Here is a 19,326-nt window from a genome sequence, read left to right as displayed (position 1 = left end):
GAGCAGTAGCCTGATGAGGTATTTCTACACGATCTGAAGCTCAGTTTGTTTCATCTGGAAGCCAAATCCTTTTAAAAACCATCCTTTCTCCTCAAAGGCCAAAAACGGAGGCCAGAGGGGACGGTGAGGGGAGGAAGGACAGCGTTTGTTAGCACCCATCGTAGCAACACTTGGCAGAGGCAATGGGGGGGGGGGTTCCTCCAGGCTGCTTTAAGATCCACAGGACTGTGCCTGATTTAAGGGCTTGGATCATTCTGCAGGGCAAGACCAAAGTCCTGGCAGCTCCCGAGTACTCACAGGGTGCTCAGCTCCACAGGCCCAGGCCACGCAAGAGCATCCTATCTTCAGCCCACACTGCTGCAGGGTTGAGAGCACAGGAACCTTTGCTCATGGAAATGCAGGAGGAAAGACGCTTCTCAGCATCCCTTGGAGCAAACTTTAAACTTCATGAAATGCAAACTCTTTGCAGACCAGGATTTGAAGGGGTGAAGGGGTCTTTTAGCCAATGCCAAGCCCAGAAACACAGCAAGAGCAACCACCTCTCTTGGCTTTACTGTTTCTGAACTGCTGTGGTTCCGGGGACATCCCAGGGAGAGGAGGGAGCAGCAAGCTCAGAGCTCAGATGCTGCTCCAGGAGAAGCCTCACTTAATCTGCTTCTGGCTCCAAGTCAGCCTAGAGATGCCTCTTAATGCCCCAGCAACTCCCACAAAGCCACTTCATTCACAGCTTCTGGAGACAGCCAGAGAAAGGCTGAAAGTGCACATCCCGTGGCTCTGCAGGACTGAGATGGCTGGAGCAAGTACCTTTGGTCCACGGACTGCAGCTGCAACCGCAGCTTTGCCACCTTCCTTCCACTTAGCAGAGGCTCAGCCAAACCTTCCAGTGTTTGCTAAGGGGACGATGCCCCCTCAGAAGAGCAGCCCAGGATTGCAGTGCAGCAGCAGCAGCCATTCCCTTTGGCAGAAGGCTCCACGATATCCAAACAGGCTCCCGTGCTCTTCCTTCCTTCCTTGGGCCCATCCTGCAAATCCCAGTTGCAAAGCTCAGCTGCCCGCTGGTTCAGAGCTCCATGCTTCCCAGAGCTTATTCCACATAGCTGCAGGTCACCGTGGCTCAGGCTTGCCTCCAAGCAGCTCTCTGCCTGCATCTCCCCATCAGTAAGGGCTCAAGACCAGTCTTGCCATCCCACCTGGAGCAATGACCTTCCCAGAGAGTCCCCATCTCTCTTCCTCTCCCCCTTGAAGTTTCCAAGGGAGGACAATAAACTTCAGCTCATCATAAGACAATTATTTCTCATGCTGAAAAATAAAACCAAACCCAAAAGACATTGAAAAATAAAACTTTCCCAAAGTCATAAATAGTGCCAGGACATTCTTGGTTCCGCAAGGAGTCCACGAGCCGGGCTCAGCTGTCTCCCCTCTCCCTCAGGCAGGAGCTGAGGCTCTTGTTCCCCCTTCCACTGCGCTTCTCAGGAGTCTTGAACCCTCTTCTCTGTACAAAAGAGCTCGAGAGCAGAAGCAGCCCCGCAGAAGCAGGCTCCCCGTGCGTGCCTCCTTCCACCACAGCCAGGCTTGGGCTTACAGGATGGCAACAATCAAATTCCTAGTGGGGAGAATAAAGGGGAAGAGGGATCAAGCAGCCTGCGGGATCTGCCCCAGGCTCCAGCTGGTTTGCACAAGCATGAGCACAGGTTTGTATGGGCCCAAACGTGCACAAGGAAAGCTATGGTCAAGCCACAGCTCCTCTGGGAGGGTTTTGTGCTTTCATTGCAATCCAAGGGAATAGGATGATCTGTGTTTGACCCCACAGAGCAGCAGCACACACGTACCATCAGTGACAGCAACAAGGTGAGTGAGGCAGCCTCGCTACGTGGAGGATTCGGTCTCCTGCTTCTGTTTGGAGATGAGCTGAGCTTCCTTCAGTGACAGATACACCTCCTCCTGCGGGTCGTAGTAGTAGAACTTGCGGATGTAGGAGATCAGGGGCCTGGGGAAGGAATGGGCAGAAGCTTTAACCCTGAACCACCACACCAACCAGCACCAGGATAACCAGAACCTCTCCCCCAGCCCACCCACATCCAGCAGGAACAGGAGCCTGTACCCCAAAGCTTTGCCATAGGCAGGTAGCACCTCACTCCCGAGCTGGTCACCATTCCTGTACACATCCCTACACACCTCAGGATATTTATCATGTTATCCCAAGGCTGAAGAAGCCAACTATTTAGGGGGCCTATAGGGATGCTGGGGAGGGACTCTTCATTAGAGACTGTAGTGACAGGACAAGGGGTAACGGGTTAAAACTGAAACAGGGGAAGTTTAGGTTGGATATAAGGAGGAAATCCTTTACTGTGAGGGTGCTGAGGCACTGGAATGGGTTGCCCAGGGAGGTTGTGAATGCTCCATCCCTGGCAGTGTTCAAGGCCAGGTTGGACGAGGCCTTGGGTGAGATGGTTTAGTGTGAGGTGCCCCTGCCCATGGCAGGGGGGATGGAACTGGATGATCTTAAGGTCCTTTCCAACCCGAACTGTTCTGATTCTATTCTATTCCCTCCCAGAGCCCTCACTGCAGGTACAGACAACTTCTTGCTCCTAAGGTGAGGGTCAGGGAGGAAACCAAAGCAACTTACTTGGGCAGCGGGAGCTCGGGAATGTGGTCTATTCGGACCAACTGCCTGATCCGAAAGCGGCAAAGGTGCTGAAGGGATTTGACATTGCTGAACCTGGAGACTGGATACAGCAGCTGCACGGGCGTCGGAGGGAGACCTTGGGAATAAAGCAGTGTTGGAGGTGTTATGTTAGAACGAAACCACTCCTGATGCAGCAAGGAAAAGCCGGAGCTCTCCGCAAGGCTGCAGTTGATAGCGCGTCATCCCAGGAGCCCGCTGCTTTGATGCTGCTTGGGACTGGGGAGCCAAACCTTCCAGGGTTCAGCCTTCCCCACAGTGCAGCACCGGTTTGGAGGTCATGGGGTGACTGTGGCAAAGCAGATCCTGGGATACCACAACCTCCCAACCAGCCCTCTCCGTGGAGTCGTAGATGAAGCATTGCTTATACTGAGAAGCCCCAGAGCCTGGAAGGGAGGCAGGAGGAAGGCAAAGGAGAGGGCAGGCAGCATGAGCCGCACGTAGGCTTTGCTCTGCATGAGCCTCTGGGCAGTTCTTGCGCAGCATTAAAAAGCTGGAGGATTTGGCCAGCTCAAGCTGCTCATTCTTGGGGTCACGAGGCTGGGCACAAAGGCAGCTCCCCACGCAGGCAGCAGCCTCGCAGGGCTGGAAGCGAGTTGCATCCAGCTTTCCCTCCACCCCACCTCCTCCATCAGCGTTACAGGCAACAATCGAGCCCTCAGAACCAAGGGGTCGGTGCAGGAGCACCAGGGAGGCTCTTTGGGAGCTGGGTTCATTCACAGCACAAGGTTTTATCTGTCTTTGCAGCGGGATTCAAAGCCAGCTACACTCTAACCCCCTCCTGCTGGCTTGTCTCCGAGGGCAATGGAGAGAAAGGAGAAAAGGGAAAGCTCTTCACACTAAGATGGGCTCAAAACTGCTCCGGGCAGCTCAGGAAGCTGTGAGCCAGCTTTTGAGAAAGCAAAGAACAGCGATCAATTGAAGGCTGGATTCTCCCCCCCCCCTTCCCATCTCCCCTATTCTCTTACAGAAAGGAATTAGCCTCTGGGAGCTCAGCCAGCAGCTACGGGGCGGCAGCACGAGCTCCGCACACTGAGCTCGCCACATGCCTCGCTGCCAGGAGCCAGATGCGAGCTGGAAACTGCCCCTTCCTCCGAGCAGCAGTTAACGTGCGGGCAGGAGAACAGCACCAAGGAGCACACCGGGGCACGCAGGTCCTCAGGGTTCCCCCATTGAAGATGAAGCATCGGGGCGAGACCCCGGTTTGCACGGATCAAGGAGCAGCGACTCGAAGAAGCGCCCGGGTTCAGTGCTGCACCCGGATGGAGAGGTGCAGGACCAGGAGCCAGCACAGCCTATGGGGGGGGGACCCTTCAGCACTGCTTGGTGGGGCTCTTTTCTTGGTATTTTCTAGAGCAAGTGCTTTCTGAGGTATTTCCCTGGAGGCCTCAGCCCTCAAAGCCCTATTCTCAAGGGGGAGAGGTGTCAGGATCAGGAAGGGAAAGCATCTTGAAGTGGAAAGGATTGTTTGAAGGGAGGATACATTGCAAAACCAGCTTCCTGTCCCTCTCCTCCCAAAGCACAGCCATGTTCTGCATCAGCTCTCCAGTTATTGGCAGTGCCTGCAGCAGAGGGCAACACTGAACAGATTCAGGCTGCGATTCCAGCACTGTTGGGAACCCTGCAGAGGAGCATCCCATCCCTCCTCCAGACCAGAAACTCTTTGGGCCAAATCCTCTCCATGCTGCAGTGGCACAGAGGTCACCATCAGGGTCTGCAGGCACAATGGCAAAGGAGATAGGGAACAAATTTACTGCAGGAATCCTCACACTCATCAGTCCTGCTCCCCTCTGCTTCACTGCCATGACCCACCTCACCACGGCAGCGTTCCCATTCCTGCTCCCTTTTGTTCCCAGCATCCCCACTCACCCGCCCTCCAGATCCTGTTCCCCACTGCTGCTCCCTCACAATTAAGGGGCACATTTGCCCACTTGGCAAGCTCTCCCCTTCCTTTCACACTGGGTTTTTTTGGCCAGCTTGCTGGTACACCAGGACAAACGAGTGAAACAAAAAGCACCGAGGACACTGGTCCAGTTGCCTGCCCAGATTTAGCAGGCAGGAGATGCGAGCCCATTTAAGGGGCCAAAGCTTGATGGATGGGGAAACAAGCACTTTGCAATCCCAGCAGCATGCAATCAAACATGCTCCAACAAAGCTTCGCTAACACTCCCTCCCTTGCTTGCAAGCACCTGCCTGTTGATGGGCTCTGGCATCAGGGTCCCCCCCAGGGACTCTGAATCTACAGCATCTATCAAGCGAGCTGGAGGCTCACTTTGAGCTCACACTTGGAAACGTTCCCACAGCTCAGCTTAATGTCTCTCCCTCCTGACAGCCCCAGGTGGGTTTCAGCTAAGGGAGAGCTGGGAAACTACAAAGTATGGAGTGGTTCTTAAGAACAGCAGCACTGAGACTGGGGGAGGGAAGAGAGAGGAGCTTTAGTAGCCAAACAGCTGCTTGTTGAGGGAGTAGCATTCCAGTCTCCAGCTCCATTTGTCATAGTGTGAGTTTGTATTATGCTTCCACACTCCTGGAAAGGAAGTTTCAGGAGGTCTCCTTACCACAGTAAGTGGTGCAAGGGATGTGCTCCTCAGGATCCTTCTGAAGTCAGTGGGCAAGGATGCGGAGCAGGATGCACTGAGCCCATCCCAGCAAAGCCACATTAAACTGGCTCTCTAGGACAGACCAGCAGCTGATGACAGAGTAAAGCCTCCCCCAGAGGCAGAGCAGGACACTCACCTGGAACCCTGGATCGGAGGAAGTAGAGGAACTTCCCGTTTTTGGAGTGCATGATTGCTCTCTTTATGAACTCCACCACGGACTGGCAGCGGTCTTCAAACTTGGGATGGCACCAGAGGCTGAAGGTCCCTTCCAACAGAACAGAAAAGGCCTCAGGTTACAGGAGCACTGGTAGCAAGAGGAGCCATTCAGCCATGAGTGATGCTCTCAAAGGCCAGGTGAATGCCCCAGGCAGACAACTTAACCTAGGAAGGGCACTAAAAGGAAACACCAGTGGCACCAGCTTGCGAAGATGCTGTTCCACTGGAACCAGTACTCTATAACCCAAGGATGACCTCAGGTCAAGCTTACCTGAACTTGCGAGCAGCCTGCAACAACTGCTGGCTCTAAAACTACCAAAACATATTGGAACAGAGCATTAAGAGATGCCCCTGCTCCTCTGCAGCATCCCCTCAACAGCACTCGCAAAGCAAGCCGCCGCATCGGAGCGCTTCAGCCCACACATAGGGGTGTATGTAAAAAGCAGTGAGGCAGGTGTTGGAGTCCTCTTCTGCCAGCCCTAGGGCTGTCAAGGATCACTTATTTCAGCAGCTTTATGTCCTTGCTGGCTGTTCCAAACCCCTTAATCCAAATGACTGTCGAGCTAGAAGCAGGGGCGAGGCACACGGATGCAGCCCTGCCTGTGCTGCCACCCGACGCGGTGCATTGAGCTGGAGCAGCACTGGAGAGGGGCCACGGGGGGCAAGCAGGCCCTCTACCCTGCTTACAGACCTCCAAACAGGTTGAGTTGAAGCCTCACATCAGATCGGTGTCACAGGCTTCGTGCAGCAAGCAGACACCTCCTTCCTTGCACCAAAACGCAGCCATTTAGCCCCTGTCGTCAGCCAAATCAGAGGTACCCAGGCCAGCAGCCTCCCCCCAGCACCATCACAGGCTCTGCAGCACCAACCTGCCACAGGAAGATGAGAGGAAGGAGCTCTGTTGGATGGCCAGCACTCACAGCTTTATGCAGGGTGGACAGCAAGCAGCAATACAGAGCTATAGACAGCCCACAGCTTGCTCCAGTAAGGCTTTACTGGGAGGAGATACCTCTCACCCTTGCCACAGGCCAGTTTGGGAGCAGTGATCTGGGTTAGCACGTGCTAAACGTCCAGGATCAGCAAGCACAGGTAATTCTTGGGAATCCTGGTCCTGTATGAGCCCTTGGTCAGTGACTGCAAAGGACAAGCACCAGCATCCCCAGCCTGCCTAAAAATAGACAAATAAATGCTGGTTTCTTCTCCTCATCTACTTAAAACCTGAAGGTCAAGCACTGCTCTCTTACCATTCCCCCAGCCTCACCATTTATCATCTTCATTGGTTTAGCAAAGTGCTCCAGTCTGCAGTTTTCCAGGGTGCTGCAGCCCATTCAGCACAAGGCAGCCAGGCCTGGGGTGTGTGTGGGGGGGGGGGAGCCCAGGGCTGCTGCCCCACATAGACCCAAGCACTGCACCCAAAAAATGCACTCCTTGATGTGATGCCATGGCTGGGAGAGATGCTCGAGGGAAGGTGGGAGCACCAAGCTCCATCCATGCAGCAAGAGAAGAGTGAGGAAAGGGAAGGATGCTGGGCTAAGGATGCTCAGAGAAGGGAAATATCCCAACCCCAAAGTAAGCAGCCAGACAAGCTTGCTCCAAAACTCATTTACGGAAGAGAATCCATGGCACAGGCAGCCTCCCATCCCCTCCACCTGAAAGAGATTCATGCAGTTTCTATACAAAGCCAGGGTGATGAAGATCCTTCCTTCTCAAGCAATGGTCAGGGACAGGGGAACCGGCTCTAGAGGGGTTACAATGAATATTGGGCCACTTCCCCATCCGAGGGGCTCCAGAGCAGAAGAGCTGCCAGGTTTGCCTAGCACAACTGGAAGAGAACAGCAGCATCCCTGGAGCAAGGACAAGGAGAAAAGGATGAGCTTTGCTCTGAAGGGCTGCAAACCACTGTTTTCTGCAGCAGGTTGGCTGGGAAGCCTCTGACCCTATTATTTGTTAATGACAAGGCTCTCTAGGCAGCTGTTATTAAAGCTTGCCCACTGGTCACAGGGCAGCTCCATGGAGCCTCTTGGGCATTATCCTCAGCCTGAGGACAGTGCGCACGAGGGGTCAGTACAGGAAACCACACGTGGAGCTAAAGCCTCAGCCTGGGACCTACTGCAGGTGATCCCACTGCTAAGCATCCCTGGGCAGGGGGAGAACCAAGCAAGGTGCTGAGCTGCCACACGTTGAGATCACTTCTCCTTTCGCAGGGAGAAAAGCTGACGGGTGATGGCTTGTGCTGTACCTCACATCCCAGTGACACAGGGTCCCAAGGATCCCGCCATCCTCGTTTTCTTCAGGCCAAGTTTTCCAAAGCAAGGCCTGAGGGAGCTCTGGTGCTCCCCAGTTTCAAGCAGAGTTGCTTCTTGAAGCCCAAGAAGCACAGACAAAGCCGGCTTCTAAGGCCTCTCACAGAACCTCAGCACAAGAGTGAGGACACAGTCATGCTGCTCCCCTTCTTTCACCAGCTCTGCACCCAGAGCACTGCTTTGGGACCTTGAGATCAGACTGGTCCCCAGCCACAGGTCTCTGTGGTCAGCAGCATCCCCAGAACCACCCATGCATGGCTCTTACCTCTGTAGTGCTCCATCCTGGTGTGATGGGTGATGCCCTGCGACCGAAAGCTGAGGCTCAGGATGTAACGAGGGTCAGAACTGTCTCGGACCAGAAAGGACCCATCTGGTTTCCCCTTCAGCTTCATCTCTGCATCCTCCCAGTTCATCGGTCCCCAGTACCAGCCACACTAGGAAGAGAGACAGCAGAACATCAGCAACCAAACACAATAGGAATTGCTCCCGTTGTTAATTCCTTTTAAGTGCTAAATTGGAAGTGCCCTGTTGTGTCCAACCAGGAGGAGGAATGGCTGGGACTTACTCCTGGATGAGAGTGCACCATCACATCCCTTACCACCTAAAAGCGGTGAAAGAACAGATGAGGTGAAAGCATTCCATTCCACACTCGAAGACCTCACTGGGAGAAAGGCAGGAGGCTTTTTCCAGTCCTACCCTAATCTTGTGCTCCCAAGTCTACGCACTTCTAGTGTGAGGCATCCCTGCCCATGGCAGGGGGTTGGAACTAGATGATCTTGAGGTCTTTTCCAACCCAAACCACTCTATAAAGTCTGTAAAGGGGACGATTAGACCCAAAAGCAGAGCTTAGACCCAGAGCCTTTCCCTTGGGGCTGCTGCCACCAACCCACATCCCCGTTACCTTCTCCAGCTCCCGCAAGCTGGCTGCGAAGCTGCTGGAGTCAGGGCGGTACAGGGGGCACTGGAGGTGCTGGGTGGGCTGGCCGGGCATCGCCTCCATGGGCCTCAGAGGGACAATCCGTGGGAAGGCATCTGCAGAGGGAGACACAGCCCAGGCCTCGGTCACCCCTTGGGGAGCTCAGCACAAGGCTGAGTCGCCCCGTCCCCCTCGCATGGCTCTGGAGGTCAAGATGCAGGAGCTGCAGTGGGGAGGAGGAAACTGGGCTGAGCCATGGGAGGGCAATGTCCTTGTGAAGGATGCAGGGGAGTCACTACCTGCTCCTCCAAGGTGACTAACTCAGTGCCTTCACTGCTATTTCTTTCTGCTAGCTCGGAGGGAAGGCCAGGGAAGTGCCCTGCAGCACCCATTGGAAAGCACAGCCTGAAAAAGGGGCAGTTAAAGCTCTATGGGTGCTGAAGGAAACTGAAAGCAGGAGGGTAAATGCACAGGAAGCATCCCAGTGTGCTGGTCAGTTGGATGCACACCAGGCTGGCTGGCAGAGCTGGAGCTCCTGCACCAAACCCTGCTCCCACAGCTCTCTCCCATCCCTGCCACTCATTACCATGCTCCCTGACACAGCACAAACTGGGGTGGGCTGAACCCAAGAGGAATCGGAGCAAACGGGAGATGCTGAACTGAGGATAAAGCTGGTGCAGGGATGAGCTTCAGCAAAACCCCTGTGAGCAACGAGAGGCACATGGAAACAGGAGCCTTGACACAAGAGTGCCTGAGCACTCAGCAGTGCAGGACCACATGGCCCCCAGCAGGCACCGCAGGCAGCATCGCTGCTGTGAAAGCCCAAAGTGCAGCCTTAGAATTCACCAAATAAAACCCCAGAAGGTTCCAGATCCCTCAAGGGAAAGCCAGAGCCTTGCTGCTAAAGCTAAGCTGACCTGGGGCATGGGGTGGAGGAGGCGGAGGCAGAGGGAAAGACTGCAGGGAGGAGCCCATTGGACCCACTAGGACAGATGTAGGCAGCGTCCCACTGATATCATCTAGGAGAGAACAGAGGCAAGAGAGATTCAGAAAACAGGAAAGCAAGCGAGCTCTGCACTGCCTGACACACACACCCGAGCAAACCAGCCCTTGGTGCTGCCTGGGGCAGCCAAGATGGAGCTTCCCACCAGCAGCTCAGCATCCTCCTCTTGCTGCTGCTTCACACGCTCCCCAAGAGTGGGGGAGTCTGGTTTCCAGCCCCTCACATGCATAATACAGGCATTTAAAGGAGGTTTCACAGGCCCAGCACATGGGATGTGCAGTTTAAGGTGCTGCTGCCTAAGGCTGACTTGACCCATCCTTAGCTTCTTCTCAGAGGAGCCTCCTCCAGAGGAGGATGAAGAGCAGCTGAGCCTGCCTCCTGGTGAGCTCCCATGCAGCTTCCAGTGACTCCAGAGCACAGAAAGGAACCGGCCTCGCTGGGTGATGGGTAGGAAGGGGAGCAGTTCCCAAAAGCAGCAGAAATGCTACAAAACCAACACGTTCCCTCCCCACCTCACATTGCTGCCCCATCACCCTCCCCTCCTGGCTGATCCAGGAGAAACACTGAGCCTGTCAATGAAGAACAAAAGCAATCCCCTGCTAGGGAAGGGTGAGCAGGCAGCAAGCCCAGTGCCGGGGATGCTCAAGGCTCTCCCCTTCCCTCCCTACACGGGCAGATGGGCAGTTCCTACGCTCCCATAGGGACACAGGGCAAGGATGCTCTCCAAGACAGTACCTAGCAGGCTGAGGCTTCGTCGTGGTGGAGGTGGTGGAGTCGGAGGGTGAGGGGAGGTCAGTCCTCGCTGCGAGATGTCCACGTCCACCAGCGACACCGTTTCACCTGAGGGTTAGCGGAGCAAGAGCATCAGTATCACACCTGCTCCAGGGCACGTGGAAGGGGAACGGGGCAGGAACCTCGGCAGGGTTTGGAACACCATCTCGTTAGCTGCTTCCCTTTGGAGACATGGATTAGCTCGGCTGCTGTAGCCCAAAGGTCAGGCAGAGGAGAACGACACCAGTCCTGAATCCCCCTGGAGTCCAACACCAGGATGCTGGGATGAGGAGGGCAAGTTCACAGCAAGCAGAGCTCAGCAGTGCTGCACTTTAATGCCAAAGGCCAGGAGGGTACCAGCTCTTCAGATTAATACGAGGGAACTGGACAGGCTTTAACATTAAAAAAGTGGAATTTGCTGAGCACTAAAAAGGCTTCAGACCCAGGATACCGCTGGGGGAAAATAACCACACAAATTAAGATGTCTAACTTCAAGCCAGAAAAAGCTTAAAATGAGTCTAAAATCATGGGAGAGAAAGGAAGGCAGCAAATCCAGGTCAAAGCATCAGCCTCGGTATTGGGCTGATACAGAGGCAAAAGGAAAACACCCAAATCCCAAAGAGAGATCCCTAGGGGTGCTACCACAGCCAAGGCTTAACACTGAGTTTAACCAGGCTCTGATGGACACCAGCACCGGAACCCCATCATCCCAAAGATCCGAACCATGGTCTCAAGGACAACAAGGTCTGGCTGCCTTAGATTTCAATTCCTGTGGGCAGGGAGCTCCTCTCCTGCTCCAGATACCACGCACAGCATCACCCATCTGACAGTGTATTCACCATGCATTAGAGAGGACAAGATTGACTCAGCTTCCTTCTGCTTTTAAGACTCCTGTCTATTAATAAGCGATGGCAGGAGGAGTATTTAGGGTGGGTATTATCCAAGGTACCTTCTCCCTGGGGGGTTAAGGGTGTGAGCACACACACATGCACACAACCACTCCTTCATTTCCACACCTTAACAATAAAGTGCCCAAGCTGCATCCACCTTGGACAAACAAACCCAAAAGCCAACCAGGCTAAGAGGGGGGGGGGGGCAGGAACTCAGCTTGCAACCCTTCCCAAGGCAGCAGGAGGGGCTGTGATGGGCTTATGCTTCCAAGGGGTGCTCAAGGAGAGGTCAGGGAAGGCAAGGAGAGCCTTCCCAAAGGCCCTTCCTCATCCCACAGACTAACCTGGAAGCAAGTCCCCAAGGAATTCATGCAAGCTGGGACAGTCCATTTGAATTCTGTCCCAGCCTCAGAAACCCCACAATGCAGGAGCCATGAAAGAAACCAAGCAGTGCAATATGAAGTCAGCACCGACCCAAAGCCAGATCCTCGCTCTGGGGATGATGCCATGGTTTTCTGGCCAGGAAAAACCCCTCCAAGGGCACTGTCACTATTGCATTTACACTCACAGCTTCCCCCAGCAACAGGCGACAAAGCAGCAGAAGCAGCTTCTGCCTGCACCAGCCCTGATTTGCAAGGCGACACTGAGGAACCGAGTCCCATCACACGAGGAACAAGTCCTCAACGTGCCACCCCATCCTCAGGACACGGGCTGAAAGGATGTGGGAATGGAGGAGAGAACAAGCCCCAGCACAGCTGAATCACCCCCGAGTGACTCCCCTTCTGCAAGAGCTGAAGGAGCTACAGGAAACATCAGGATCAGAAGCTTCCAGTTCCTACTTTCAGGCAAGTCAAACGAATGCTCTGCCTTGAAGGCAACTTCTCTGATGTTTAAACCAGTTTGGAGGAAGAGAAGAGCTCACCACTGCTCTCCAAAGAGGCTTTGCCCTGCTCAGGGGCACAAAACACCCCCCACTCTCCATCACCTACGCCAACAACAAGAGGCTTTCAAGCTCTCCCCACCAGCTTTAAGGCAGCTATGGCTGCACAATCCCGTTTTGACTCCTCTGCTCTGCACTAAGACCCTCAATATGAACCTATTTTGAACCTGCCCTCCATAACAGGCCATGGAAACCCCCCCCAAGCCAATAAATACTCACTTGTGCCCTTAGATTCCTGCTCCTGCAAGCCTGGAGACAGGAGTCACGCAAGGAAGCCCCAAGCCCTATGGCTGGGACCGTTCTGACTACAAACCCAGACCACAAGAGGCACATGACCATGACTGGGAGCTTTGCAGTCCTACAGCTTCCAGCCACCAGCAGAGCAGGACTTCCCCCTCACACCATTTATAAACCAGCTCCCCCCCATGCCTGCCCAGCAGAAAAGGGAAGGTCAGAAACCAGCAGGATAAGGGGAAAGGGGAAAAAATGCTCCACAAATGAGGTTTCAATTCCCACTGCAGAGCCACCAACGGTGATGTATGGTCCAGGTGGGAAGCAGGGCTTGGTCTTAGCCCCTCTCGAGTCAAACGCCTTTGCTCTGTAAGGGATCTTCCAAACCCCCTGGATGCAGAGCCCTGTGCAGAGGAAGGACCAGGACCTTCACCTCCAACTTGTGTTTCAACAGGAGGAATTGCAAAATGCTGATGTGCAACCATGGAAAGGGACTTCTTAAGAGGGCCTGTAGGGACAGGCCAAGGGGAATGGCTTGAACCTGCCGGAGGGGAGACTGAGATGAGCTCTTAGGCAGAAGCTCTTCCCTGGGAGGGTGCTGAGGCGCTGGCACAGGGTGCCCAGAGAAGCTGTGGCTGCCCCATCCCTGGCAGTGTTCAAGGCACAGGGGCTTGGAGCAAGCTGCTCCAGTGGAAGGGGTCCCTGCCCGTGGCAGGGCTTGGAGCTGGAGGAGCTTTAAGGTCCCTTCACCCCAAAGTATCCTTAAACACCAACTGCTCTTTTCACAGCCAAATGTGCACCCTTACCTGTGAAGAGGGGGCTGAACACAACCGGGGAAAAGGCACTTTGAGTTCTTGTCAGTCTGTGTTTCCTATAGGAAATAAGGAAAACATTGTCAGTGGAGAGGAGGCATCCCAGCACAAGGAAACCCCTTCTGACCTCCTCCAACCAGAACCTTCCCCGTGCCTCGCTCCAGGAGCTCGAGGCACCTCATTGCTTCGTGTTTATTGGACTTCTAGAGCAGTGCTTTAGCCTAAGTAGGGCAGTGAACCAGTAAAGCCAGGTCTGCGTCCTGCTCCGAAGCACATCCGTAAGTAGGGAATTAATAAAGCCTTTAGGAAGAGGAACCCCAAGCAGCTGTGCTAACCAGAGCCCAGAAGCTGTTTCCCAACCGTCGTCTCCCTCTCGCTCCGCAGCAGCTGTTGCCAAATGCCTTTGACAAACAGGTTTGGTCCCTGGGCAACGAGGGGCTGTGCCTGGAGCGAGGGCACTGAGTGCCCTCCCGCTGTGTTTGGAGGACACCATCTCCCCCAAAAGGGTGCCAAACTGCAGCTGAAGGGCAGGCGAGCTACACCCGGCGCTGGGGAGATGGATGGAAGCAGCTAAAGATGCGCCTCTGACGAGGAGCCAGCAGCTCCCATGCTTTCCAAACCAGTGGGTTTATAACAAGGCTTTAGCCAGCACCGTGCTCTCGCCACGCAAAACCCCTCCTTCCTATTGCAGTGCTCAAGGGCTTTATCCAGATGTAGGCACAGAAACTGCTGGTAAACTGAGGCAGAGAGTATGGCACCCCCAGGACTCGAATCCAATAGAGAAGCGCATCCGTGGTGCCAGACACTCAGTCCCACCTCAGAGGGGAGCACAAGAACAAAGATCAGCGTCAGCTTTGACAAAGGTCTTCCCAGCATCCTGCAAGGCCCATCCCAGCATGGGGCAGCCTGTTCCAGGTCTGTAGTGGGTCAGGCAAGGCTACTCCCAATTGAATAGTGCAACTCCACCGTGCTGACCAGAGGAACCGGTCCCATTGCATGCAGGCAAGTGATGGCACCGAGACCTGCAGGAGCTCAGAGACCAGCTCTCCTCCCAGCCCAGAGCACACTGCTTCCACTGCAAGCAAAGGGCTGACACTGTTCTTCCTGGGCATCATCTTCACTCTCCAACCTCCTCCCAGCAAAAGGCTGACCCTGAGCCTTAAGCTTGTGCCTCAGCCCCCAGCTCTGCTCTGTGATGCAGATGCAACTCAGCCATCCCAGAGGGAGAAGAAACCTGAGTTCCAGGCTCATATTCCCACGTGGAGCAGATGGGGGAGTCCTCACCTCCTCACAGAGCTGCCCAAACGCTTCTCTTGTTTGTGTCCAGACACATCACTGGGGTTCATAGTATTAATTCACAGCTATAAGCTTGCAAATAAACACACTACAAACACTCATCCTGATACATCAACCCCATTCCAAGGTTTGGAAGTGGTCCCATTTTAAGCCTCTCACACCTATTCGAGGGTTGGATGGTTTTCCCTCTCCAAGGAAGATGATTCCCTGATTATCAGCCCCACACACACACATACAAAATTACACTTCTGGCCTAATATCAACGAAGCTTATAATATAGTAACAGCTCTGCTCCCTCCCACTAAGCCAGACGGAAAGGAGCATTGCTGGCATTTTGCTGTTACCAAAACAGCTACATTTTATGCCAACGTCTTACAACCATCACTTCCTGAGATGTCTCGTTTCAAGCAAGCAGGGTGAGAGCAAGAAATGATTCCCATGAACCGGATCCTCCACTTCCCAACCCAAAACAACCGCGTTCCATACACCCTCCTCCTGCCCTCAAGCTCTGCAGCATCCAAACGATGCTGAAATGGTGCTTCCCACTCATCCCAAGTCTCACCCAGCCATCCAAGCTCGCCACATGCTACTTTATACCTGTAATACCATGGAGACATGTGAAGAACCAAGGTCATCAATGGAGCTATCAACCCGGACCTGGTACCAACCTGGCCAGCGATGGGCAGCAGATGCTGGCTGCAGCTCAGGTTTGCCTGCATCCACCTATCCACAGAACTGGTGCCTAAACCCATTCCCCTTTCCCCTCCAACTACCGGGATGGGAAGCTTGAGCAGCGACTCCAAATACCAGGAATCCTGCTTCAGATGGATGTTTAAAGGAAAAAGGAGCTGGGACAGATAACACCCACCACAGTCCAAGGGAGCACCCTGCATCAAAGAACCTTGCAAGTCAGCAACAAGAGCCCCATAACAAGCAGAGGCAGGAATTAACCCAAAAGTTGCCCTGAGCCCACCTCAGCAGCAGCTCATAGGAACACCAGATTCATCCTATATTAACAGGGGCCATAAACTCCAGCTCTGAGCAGAATCAAGGAGAGGTCATGCTGCTGATGGCGCTGGTGCAAGCCAGCAGACAGCATTTGCTGGGCTGGGTTAAGCCCAGTAAAGGCCACAGCAGAAGAGAGGAAAAGGAAAGCACCATCTGCTGAGGACAAACATTCACTTCCCAGCAAGCTTGGCTTACCTAAACCTAACTTGCTTAGGCAGGGATGAGCATCCCCAGCACCCCAAACCACTCCTCCTCATTGAGAAGACCTCCAGGACCAGCAGGGACCATCCCAGCCCTGCACAGCCTCCCAGCAGAGGAGATGCCAGCTGCAAGCACACCCATCCCACAGCCCCAAAGCACAAGAGCTGCACTCCAGGGCACAAAAAGCATCACTCAAATAACCCAGCCCTCGTGAGTAGGAAGGGACACTGGAGCTGGCAGCAACGAACAGTCCCTGAACCACACGAGCTGCTGCATCAGGCACCTTGAAGTAACCTCTGCTCAAACATCACCTACTTAGTGCAGGGGAGTTGCACGATGCTGGAGCAGAAGTGACCACTGAACCAGAGGCAAGACCCAGGCAGTGATAACGGTGCTTCTCTGCTCCTGACCTGCTTAAGACACAACTGTCAACGCTGCACTGCCTAATGCCGGTGGTAGAGGAGGTCCTAGGACTCCTTCCTGCTCTCATCAAGCACCAGGATGGCCTAAACCACAAGCCCATTAGAACATTATGCCATTAATGTCATCATTTGAGGCCCATTCAGTCATTTGTAGGGAATGAAGCCGTTGTATAAAGCTGCTTCACCACCCTATGCAAAAGCCAGGCTCCTCACAGGGCTCAACCACCCTCCCAGCAGCTGCAGGGCTGGGAGCTGAGGCTGCCCCATCTCAGAACCCATCCTGTGCTTCACAACTTTGGCCTCTGTTGCCTTTTGGGCTGTGCAAGTGCCCCGCTACCACACCTGAGCCAAGGTCAGCATCTTTCAGAGCAAGCCTGGAGAGCTCCCTACTCTTCACCTCAACAAGGAGGCTACAGAGCCCAAAAGCCTTACGCAGGGTTACTTAACCCCACAGGGAAAGGGCTGTGCTGCAATACCCAAAGTCCATTTAGTTACTGGATGCTGCTCCCAGGCTGCCTGCACAGCCCTTGGGCAGGCTCCCCCTGCCTCCTCCATGAGGGATCTCAGTTCTGCTGCTGGAAATGCTATAGAAGGTGGTTTCTGGAGCACAGGAGGCCACCAGAGGCATCAGCCCTTTACCCTCCTCAGGTGGTATCAAGCAGCTCATGTCTTCTGCCGAGACATGAGGCTAGAGCAGGAGTGCTGCAGCCCTGGGTCCCACACCAGCAGGTCCCAGATTATATCCCTTCAGCCTAACAAAACCCAGTCAACCTCTGGTTGTCAACGCTTCCTCCAGCTATGTCCTCCTACAGAGCATCACCCACCATCACCACCGAGGTCAGAGCCCAGCGGTGACACCGGTGAGCCTCAGGACATCATTCTGCAAGAGGAAACACCAGCCCCTTGGGTCTCAGCACAGAGCCACCAGAGGCCATCCCCAGAACGCCCCACTTCCTTGCTCAGCCGTTGCCATCCCTCCGCTGATCCTGCTCCTGGATGTTTTTCCACCATCCCCTTTAAGGATGCGAGGCCCAGAGCAGAGGGTTCCTCCCCGCCTGCCTCTCCTGGGCTCCAGAAGATGAGGCCTCAGCTTGGAAGCGGCCTGAACCCAGCTCGGAGCCCATACACAACCGTGATGCCCATGTGCAGGGTGGTATCTGCTCATCCTCCACTTCCACCAACGCATCACAGCCCTGGCACCCCATATATCCCCGTATATCCCCGTACTGTGGGGCCACATCGCTGCATGCCCTGTGCTGCTGTCACATCAGCCCCAGGCTCTCCACGCAGGCGACTGCTCCCCACAGCCCCCACCACCCCAAAACCACCTCTGCTCCCCGGAACCCCCTTTCACATCACCCCAAAACCATCCCTGTCCCCACAACCCCCATCCTATTACCCCCAAACCCTCCCCTCCAAGGCCGGACACAGCCCCTCCGGTGCCGGTAACCCCCCCCCGTACCTGCCCGCCTCCTGCTCGCGGCCGCGGGCCCCGCACACATCGGTCAGGCTGCCGGCCGAGGCGGGCAGCTCCCCGGCGCGCCGGGCCTCGGTGCTGGCGGCGGCGGCGGCGTCCCCGGTGGCTGAGCCGCCGCTGCAGCTCTTGGTGCGGAAGAGGCGGCTGAGGCGGATCTTGAGCGAGCCCTTCCTGCCGCCGGGGCCGGCTCCCCCGGGGGCCGCAGGCGGCGGCGCGGGGCCGGGGGCTCCTCTACCGGTAGCTCTGGCGGCTCCGCGGCCGGGGGACCCCGGCTCCTCCTCGGAGCAGCTCCCGGCCTCGTCGGGCTCCAGCGCCTCCAGCACCAGCAGCGCATCGCTCGTCTCCTCGGCGGCGGGCCCGGCCGGCGGCGGCCCGAGGCAGGGGCACCCCGCGGGTCCCTTCGTGCCCAGCCCGGGCGGCCGCAGCCCCAGCGCTGCCAGCTGCAGCTCCAGCCCGCCCGCCGGCGCGGCTCCCCACCCGGTCACCGCCTTGGGCTCCAGGGCGCAGCGGTGCCGCGGGCAGAGCAGTTCCCCGCCGCCTCCCGCCGGGCCCCCGCCGCCCGCCGCGGGGCCGCCCTCCTCTCCCGGCCGCCCCTCGGCCGCGTTGCGGAACACCATCAGCTGCGGCGGCGGCCGGGGGCTCCGCAGCGCCGCACCGCCCGCCAGCCGCCCGCCGCCGAGGCCCAGCGGCCCCGCGCCCGCAGCGCCGGTAACGGAGCCGCCCGCCGCGCCCGCCTCCGGCCCGGCCACATAGCCCAGGAGGCGGCTCAGCACCCGGTAGGAGGCCGCAGCGGCCGCCGCCGCGTCCCCGTCGCGCAGCTCGGCGCGGTGCATGGCTACGGCCGCCGCATGGCCGGGACCGGCACCGGGAGCGGGGCCGCGACCGGGCCGCACCGCCCACCCACCATCACGGCGCCGCGCCACGCCCCCTCACTTCCGCCATAGGCCACGCCTCCTGACGCAAACCACGCCCTCCCCTCGCTGGATGTGGACACGCCCTCTGGGGTCAGGGCACTTAGCGGGAATGGCGGGGGGGGGCCGGGCACCGCTGGGGCAGCACCGGCAGCGAGCGGGGAGGCTGAACCCCCCCCCCCGGCACCGGGCAATGCGCGGGTGGACGGCGCCGTCCTGTGGCGGCTTCGGCTCAGCTTCGGCTCCGCCTCGGCTCTGCTTCGGCTCGGCTTCGGCTCTCGCACCCCATGGATGGAGGCGAGGGACCGGGCACCGGCTCTGCCCCCTCCCGCCCCGGGGCCGCTGAAGGGGGAAGTCACCGCTGCTCCAGGCAGGGGAGAGCGGCCCCAGCGGTGCCTCAGTTTCCCCTCTGCAACACGGCCACTGCTGGGGGGGAGCTGGGACAGCATCGCCCAGCTGAGGGGGAGGGGAGCATCAGGCTCTGCCATGGGGACCCTGCACCCACCACCTATGGGGAGATCCCTATGGGTGCCCCACTTCCATCCCATCGCCGGGGTAGGGGGAAACTGAGGGCTTGAGGCCGGCACCATATGGGGAACCAACGGGAGATTCTCCCCCCGGCTGCCAGGGGGGCTGCGGAAAGGAG

The 19,326-nt window shown here is 56.5% G+C and overlaps 1 protein-coding gene across 3 annotated transcripts; it reads right to left on the bottom strand.

Annotated features, from left to right (window-relative positions):
- Positions 1-1,020: 1,020 nt before the first annotated feature.
- SOCS7 (suppressor of cytokine signaling 7) lies at positions 1,021-18,692 on the bottom strand. 3 transcript variants are annotated; one of them, XM_062629763.1, is made up of 10 exons: positions 17,755-18,692; positions 13,360-13,424; positions 10,457-10,561; positions 9,636-9,737; positions 8,704-8,834; positions 8,068-8,236; positions 5,420-5,548; positions 2,627-2,762; positions 1,830-1,987; positions 1,021-1,603 (listed from the first exon to the last, which is right to left on the bottom strand). In XM_062629763.1, the coding sequence occupies exons 1-9, from the start codon at positions 18,600-18,602 to the stop codon at positions 1,867-1,869; spliced, it is 1,806 nt and encodes a 601-aa protein (XP_062485747.1). In that variant the 5' UTR covers positions 18,603-18,692; the 3' UTR covers positions 1,021-1,603; positions 1,830-1,866. The 3 variants fall into 3 exon arrangements, with proteins under 3 accessions (XP_062485747.1, XP_062485748.1, XP_062485749.1); XM_062629764.1 differs by lacking the exon at positions 9,636-9,737; XM_062629765.1 differs by lacking the exons at positions 9,636-9,737; positions 10,457-10,561.
- Between the last annotated feature and the right edge of the window lie 634 nt (positions 18,693-19,326).

This window comes from Pezoporus occidentalis, unplaced genomic scaffold (genome assembly GCF_034315485.1).
Source record: "Pezoporus occidentalis ecotype Australia unplaced genomic scaffold, CSIRO_AGI_Poc_V1 ctg341, whole genome shotgun sequence".
Taxonomy (NCBI): domain Eukaryota; kingdom Metazoa; phylum Chordata; class Aves; order Psittaciformes; family Psittacidae; genus Pezoporus; species Pezoporus occidentalis.
The sequence above is the reverse complement of the archived record's forward strand: the minus strand, read 5'-3'. Positions and strand labels throughout refer to the sequence as shown.